This window comes from Salminus brasiliensis, chromosome 23, assembly GCF_030463535.1.
Source record: "Salminus brasiliensis chromosome 23, fSalBra1.hap2, whole genome shotgun sequence".
In the NCBI taxonomy this organism is placed as follows: Eukaryota; Metazoa; Chordata; class Actinopteri; order Characiformes; family Bryconidae; genus Salminus; species Salminus brasiliensis.
Genome location: NC_132900.1, coordinates 5,361,981 through 5,368,795, shown reverse-complemented (window position 1 = coordinate 5,368,795; position 6,815 = coordinate 5,361,981). Strand labels below are relative to the sequence as shown.

Below are 6,815 nucleotides of genomic sequence, written 5' to 3'. Positions count from 1 at the left end.
GAATATATTAAAATATGTATTTAAATGAATGATATAAAATATACAAGTTAAAAAAGTTATACAGCACAGCTTTATTTACTGTCTATAAAGCATCTGCGAATCTACACACAACTTTTAAGAAGCTAATAATTATTAAATAATGGTAAAATTATCATATTAACAACATGATATTGGTTACTTTGGTTGCAGAGGTAAACAGAGATCATGTGACTGGTGGTGGCCAGTGTTAGGGATGCTAATAGTTGGGATAACTCAGCTTAAATAGACTAAAAACCTCAGTAAAGTGTGGTTTATTAATTGAAATATTTATTTCAGTGAATTATATGAAATAAATAACTAAAAACAAGTTGTGGAATGGTAAAATTGGGCATTAAAGAGAAACTACAATGCTCCAAATTCACAGTGGTGGAGATAAGGGCCGCCCAATTTTGTTCGACCACCCAATTTTATTTACTGTCCATAAAGCACCAGCGAATCTACACACATCTTTTGAGAAGCTAATCATTTTAAATCATCTTAAAATTATGATATTTTAGGGGGAAAACGATTTTGGATTGTCACTGATTGGCCTTGCAATGCCTAGCATGTAGCCCTCTGCCATGAATGGCTGCTAAACACTGCTGCTGTCCAATGAAAACCATGTATCTCCATTTTTGTTAATTTTTTGGTTTTCTTCATGGAACCCTGTTGCCGCTCTGAACACAGTGTCTAAAATTCTGTGTGATTCGACCAATAGAAATGCTCTAGATTACTTGAAATTAATGTAAAAACCCCATTTTGGAGATACATGGTTTTCACTGGACAGTGACAATATGCTACTGGCCGAAACCGTACCTCAAATCTGACGTAAAATGAACTGTCTCGAGCATCATGAAACACGTTTTACGTTTTTTCTTCTTTAGAAGTGTTTTTCACAGAAGTGCATTTCACAGCAAACTGCTCTGCATTACTTCCATTGCATTCTTAAGAAAACATGACAAAACATTTCCCCTCCTGGAAATCTGCAGTGGACCATCTTAGCATGTCCAGCATCTAACACCATAGGACGTTCTCTTAGGTGCCATTTAGTCTAAACTGTGTGAGCATCAGCGAAGCAGTCCAGTACATCAATATTACTGATATTACTGAAATTCAGACGCATAGTCCTAGAGCTTTAACTCTTATGATCACCTGAAAGCTGTCTGAATGTTTCATTAAACCCCCCTCATAAACCACCAGCCACTGAAACCATTAATCCTAGTTTCAAACTGACCTGAAACTAGGATGAGCACGTAGCACCAGAGAGTTCTGATGTCTGATATTCAGCAGAAATTCAAGTCTTTTTAAATATGCTGTGTGTATTCACAGACCCTCGTTAAGAAAAAACACCCAAGGATACATCGCTCTGCCCACTCTGTTTTAGTGATTATATGTTGTGTCTTCTTGTCTTCTCAGCATGGAGTTACGTCCAACACGTGGAGTTTGATGATGAGTCAAGTCAAGTTAAGTCAGATTTATTTGTATAGCTTTTTACAACTGTTGTCGTCACAAAGCAGCTTTGCATAATTAGTAATTAGTAAAAGACAGAGACAAAAAAAAAAATAACGTAAGAAGACATGAAGGATCAAAGACCCTCAGTGAGCAGCCAGCAGTGACAGTGGCAAGGAAAAACTCCCTCAGAGCTGGAGGAAGAAACCTTGGGAGGAACCAAGACTCACAAGGGGGACCCGACCCCTCCTCCTCTGATCAGAACTATTAATAAATTACTGATAAAAATGACCAAACCAGATACAGCAGATAGTTAATAGTGGTGATTTTAATAGTGGCAGATAGTTAAGAGTCCATTTAGGTTTTAACATGGTCATTAAACAGGTAGCAGTGGTAGGAGGGTGAGCCGCTGGTCTGGTATGGGTGGTGGTGGGTGGGGGGTCTGATGGTCGGATTGGTAGGTGGCAGCTGGTCTGACGCAGGTAGAGTGGACCTCAGCGGGCAATCTTCCAGCAGGTCGGGCTGGGTGGCCATTTTACTCTGAGAGGTCGGGGCTGGGTGGCCATTTTACTCAGAGTGTCCTTCTTTGAGTGTCCTTCTTTGCTGTGTGCAAGGTTGGTCCTTCAAGGAGGAATAAATTTGAGGTAAGATCTAGTTGCCTGTGGTCTTAAACCTCATGTTGTGGCTCCATCAGCATGACATTGGTATTCTAGACTGGCGTTTCTTTGACCCCTCATTGACCCCCATTGACAGTTCAAATGTTTTGCTCTATCCCTATGTATTGCATGTTGGGTTGGAGACCAGACCCTGGGGCCTAGTTAGCCACTATTCAAGACAACATATTTCACGTCTATCTATTTTCTTTTCTTTATGGAACTATTCAGCCTCTGCACTGTGGTTATGTAGTGGTTATTAGAGCCCCTTAGAACTCCTCAGTGGTAAGCTACATTTCTTGAGTTGGTTCAGCTTGAGGGTCCTGCTACCAGAGAGCAAAATTACCAAACCAACTAAAGTCAAGTGAGTTTCCAAAACTCATCTGATTGGCGTTTAGTTGGGTGTGAATCTTTTTGAGAACACTGCCTTTTTTTAAAGGTTTCAAAAGGGAATCGATGTAGTATCAGAAGTCTCCAATGACCTTCAATCGGTTTAAACCTGTTTTTGAGAACACCTTGGAACTCTTAATTAAGGTACGGAAATGTGTTTGCCTTTTTTAAGCGCTTATTGATCATTTGGTCCTTTCTGCTTTACTCATTTGCCTCTTTCTCTTCATTAGAAAAAGGATGGCTGAGAATGTTGCCACAACTCTTGGCAACTCATACCCTACAGAATACAGCACTGTTGAATATGATTTGAACTATGAAGACGAATTGTGCAATAAGACTACAGTAGTCCAGTTTGGAGCAATTGTTACCCCTGTCTTTTTCACAGTGGTCATTGTGTTAAGCTGCATGGGCAATGCATTGGTCCTTGGGGTCCTGGTCAAATACGAAAATCTGAGATCCTTGACCAATGCTTTTCTCTTCAACTTGGCCGTCTCTGACCTGGTCTTCACAGTCGGCCTGCCTTTTTGGGCCCACTACCACATCTTGGGCCGGTGGACATTCGGAGATGCTGCCTGCAAAGCTGTCAACTTCATATTCTTCGTGGGCTTTTACAGCAGTACGATCTTTTTAACCACAATGACTGTGCATCGCTACATGGCCGTGGTGCATCCTCTGTCGCTCGTCTTGAACAGGAAACCGTACCACTGCTTCGTGATCTCCGTGATCATCTGGATGATGAGCTTCGGCGCTGCTGCCCCACACGTCATCTTCACAGTGGAAACCAATGACAATGGCAGTAGCCCTAAACTTCACTGTAGTTACGACAATGTCCAGTGGAGGCTGGTTGGCATATACCAGCAAAACATCTTCTTCCTCACCGCCTTCATCACCATCACCTTCTGCTACAGTCAGATTCTCATCCGGCTTCTCAGACCCACATCCCACACCCGCCGCAAGACCGTGAGGCTCATCCTCTGCATTGTGGTGGTTTTCTTCCTGGGTTGGGCACCGTACAACATGGCCATCTTTCTGGACTCTTTGATTTCTTGGGAAGTCGCCCCACTGAATGAATGCGACACCAGCACCACCGTAGACTACGTTCTTACCATCTCTCGTCTGGTGGCCTTCTCTCACTGTTGCCTAAATCCAGTCTTTTACGTCTTCATGGGGATCAAGTTCAGAACCCACTTGAAGAAGATGCTGTGGAACATCTGCAAGAGAATGGATGAGCCTCAGAACCGGCACAGCCAACTCATTTACTCAAACGGGGAAGAAATCTCAATGTACTAGCTAAAAGAAAGCGTTCGGCAACCTTCAGATGACCTTAAATCAGTCGCATGTATAACCTGTTGCTTTTTTTTTGGTGCTGTTCAGCAAAAGAAATTGTTGTAGGAACTTAATTGTGCCACACATTCGGAGTCGGAGTGTATGGACTTTGTTTGTTGCGCTTGTTGGACTCGATCTGGTTCATTTCTTGAAGTGAAGTGTAGTAGACCACACACTCGCCATAGTTTCAGTGTTTGTGAAGCCGGTCAAACTGTTCTTGGTTGGGTTGCACGATAGTGGAAAAAATGGTCATTGCGATATTCTGTTTTTTTTGCAGTTTATATTGCAATATTACAAAATACAGGAGTTTTCTTTAGAATTCTTCAGACGTCAATGATCCAGCATGTTGTGATATTAGCGGTGCTCTCTGTATATCCAAGATAAGAGTAAAAGAGATGATATTGGGCATTGTCATTATCGTCACAGTGTGAAATCTGCAATAGTAACATTGCAGGACATGTACATTGTCCCATTAAGCAAATTTAATTCAATCTTGCAAATTTTTTTTTTTTGGTCTCATTTTCCATGACAGATCTGCCAGAGCAGTACAATATCTGCCCAATATCATTTATTTTACTCCAATCTTGGATACACAGAGTGCATTAGTTGGTGGGCCCACTACCACGTCTTGGGCCTGTGGACATTCGGAGATGACGCTTGCAAAGCTGTCTGCTTTAAATGACAGCAGTATGACCTTTTTAACCACAATGACTGTGCATTGCTACAGGGACAGGAAACCGTACCACTGCTTTGTGATCTCTGTGATCGTCTGGATGATGAGCTTCGGCGCTGCAGCCCCCCATGCCATCTTCACAGTTGAGACCAATGAAAATGGTGGTCGCCTAGAGTTGGGCAATATGACGATATTTTATTGTATCGTGATACATTTTTATCGGGATGACAATAAGCTTTGTTAGTGCTTAATAAACACTGATCAGTTGCAGATATCATTACTAACAGTGTAATTAGACTGGTTTAATTAGATGCAGTTCAGCAGATGTTGAATAAAATCACTGTATTTAGTAAGGGAGAGTATAACAATAGTTTTTAAGAACTACATGTATTGTGATAAATATTGTGTATCGTTAAAAAGGTCGTTAAATATTGTGATATAGTATTTTTACCATTTTGTCCAGTCCTATGGTCGCTCTATGATTTACTGCAGTTAGACCAAGTCCAATCGAGGCTGGTTGGCATTACCCAGCAAAACATCTTATACCTTGCCGCCTTCATCACCATCACCTTCTGCTCATGACATGTTGGATCACTGACTTCTGGTGAAATCTCGTGAACTTTGCTGTATTTTTATCTCTCTCTCTCTCTCTCTCTCGCTCTCTATCTCTCTCTCTTTCTATCTCTCTCTCTCTCTATATATATATATATATATATATACAGAGAGAGAGAGAGAGAGAGTGATATAAAAATACAGCAACGTATATATATATATATATAGAGAGAGAGAGAGAGAGAGAGAGATAGAAAGTGCAGTGTCAGTATTTTTTTCAATATCGTATATATCAATATTGTATAGCCCTAGCAGATATAATCCACCTCTGGTGTATATATTACGGAATGCGAATGTGAATTTTCCTTTTGTATCAAGTTGTAGCATGTGCAATTTACCATGTATGATTTAATGTGCCTATTGTATGACTGCACATCCTGCAGTGTCACCACTGTGCATGGTGAAATGATATATTGTGCAGCCCCAGTTCTCAGAATAGAAAAATGAAAGTAAGAAAATGAAACCACAGTTTTTGAGAGCATTAAAGAAAACTTATACAGGATCCTTAACTTCTGTCTTACTGTTTTTCCTTAGACTGTTTTTGTTTTTGATTGCAGCAAATGTGATTGTACATTTATCATCATATACGCATATTAATCACTAAATCAGAGAAGGTTGACCTGAATGCGACTCAGTCGACATGACTAAATGCGAAGCTTGTTTTGGATAAGCAAATGTGAATAAACATGAGAATGAAACTGTGTCTGGTGTAGAGTCGACTAATTATCTGACTAACCCTTTCTTTACTTCCTCGTGGTGCTGGTTTCCCGAGACTTGCAATGGAAAGCAATTGAATAAGCTTCTATTTCAAGTCATCTGTATTTATAGAACAGCTATATTTATGGAGAGATATGCTGGGGCAGAAAAAGGGGAGATTAGACAAACTCATTAAGAGGGCCAGCTCCGTTCTGGAATATCCAGGTGCAGGTGGTGGGAGAAAGGAGAATCTTAAACCCTTAAACTCCAGCTTAATAATTCAGGTTTTAATCCTTAAGTGTAGAAAACTGCGGCTGTTTATCTTACAGGATTGTGTGGAGTTCCACAAGGTTCTATATTAGGGCCTATGAAACTGATGGAAGTGTGGGCTTGTTTACAGATGTTTAAGGGTTTAATGGATTTAACAAGTTAGTATCCATGCTGGAGAATGACTCTTAGCCTTCTATCAGCACTGGGCAGTTCCCTCAGTGTTAGGTTGCTTGACCCCAAGTGTGTATAGGAGTGTCAGGGCAGATCTGTCCTTCCTGCTGCTGTTAGACTGTACAACCAATGCTGCTCCAGGTAAACCACATACACTAGACTTTTTACAGAGTGCAGAATCATTTTTCTTAAACGTACCACACCAATGTGCAATATGGTTTTAATGTGAAATTAGATGATAATTAGATCTAAGAAAAAGTTTTAATATTATTTATTTTAGTTTAATATTTTATTTGTTAGTTATTTTTTATTAATGGGTGCCATGCTGCTGTTACACTATGAATTTGTCCACTGTGGGACAATTAAAGGATGATCTCATATAGTCTTATCATATCTAATCTAATCAAAACTTATATTCATATTCAGTAGAAAATGAAAATAAAGTGCATTATACTTAATGATAATCACACATCCTTCAAATTATGACCTCAAACATCTGAAAATATTCCGTGAAACCATGTTTTATCACTACATCCATTTACTAGGTCCTTCTAGGA

General features: G+C 40.1%; 1 protein-coding gene across 1 annotated transcript; it reads left to right on the top strand.

Moving 5' to 3' along the window:
* The first annotated feature begins 2,519 nt into the window (after positions 1-2,519).
* On the top strand, positions 2,520-5,807 carry xcr1b.1 (chemokine (C motif) receptor 1b, duplicate 1). Its single transcript, XM_072668753.1, has 2 exons — positions 2,520-2,654; positions 2,741-5,807. The coding sequence occupies exon 2, from the start codon at positions 2,748-2,750 to the stop codon at positions 3,798-3,800; it is 1,053 nt and encodes a 350-aa protein (XP_072524854.1). The 5' UTR covers positions 2,520-2,654; positions 2,741-2,747; the 3' UTR covers positions 3,801-5,807.
* Positions 5,808-6,815: the final 1,008 nt, after the last annotated feature.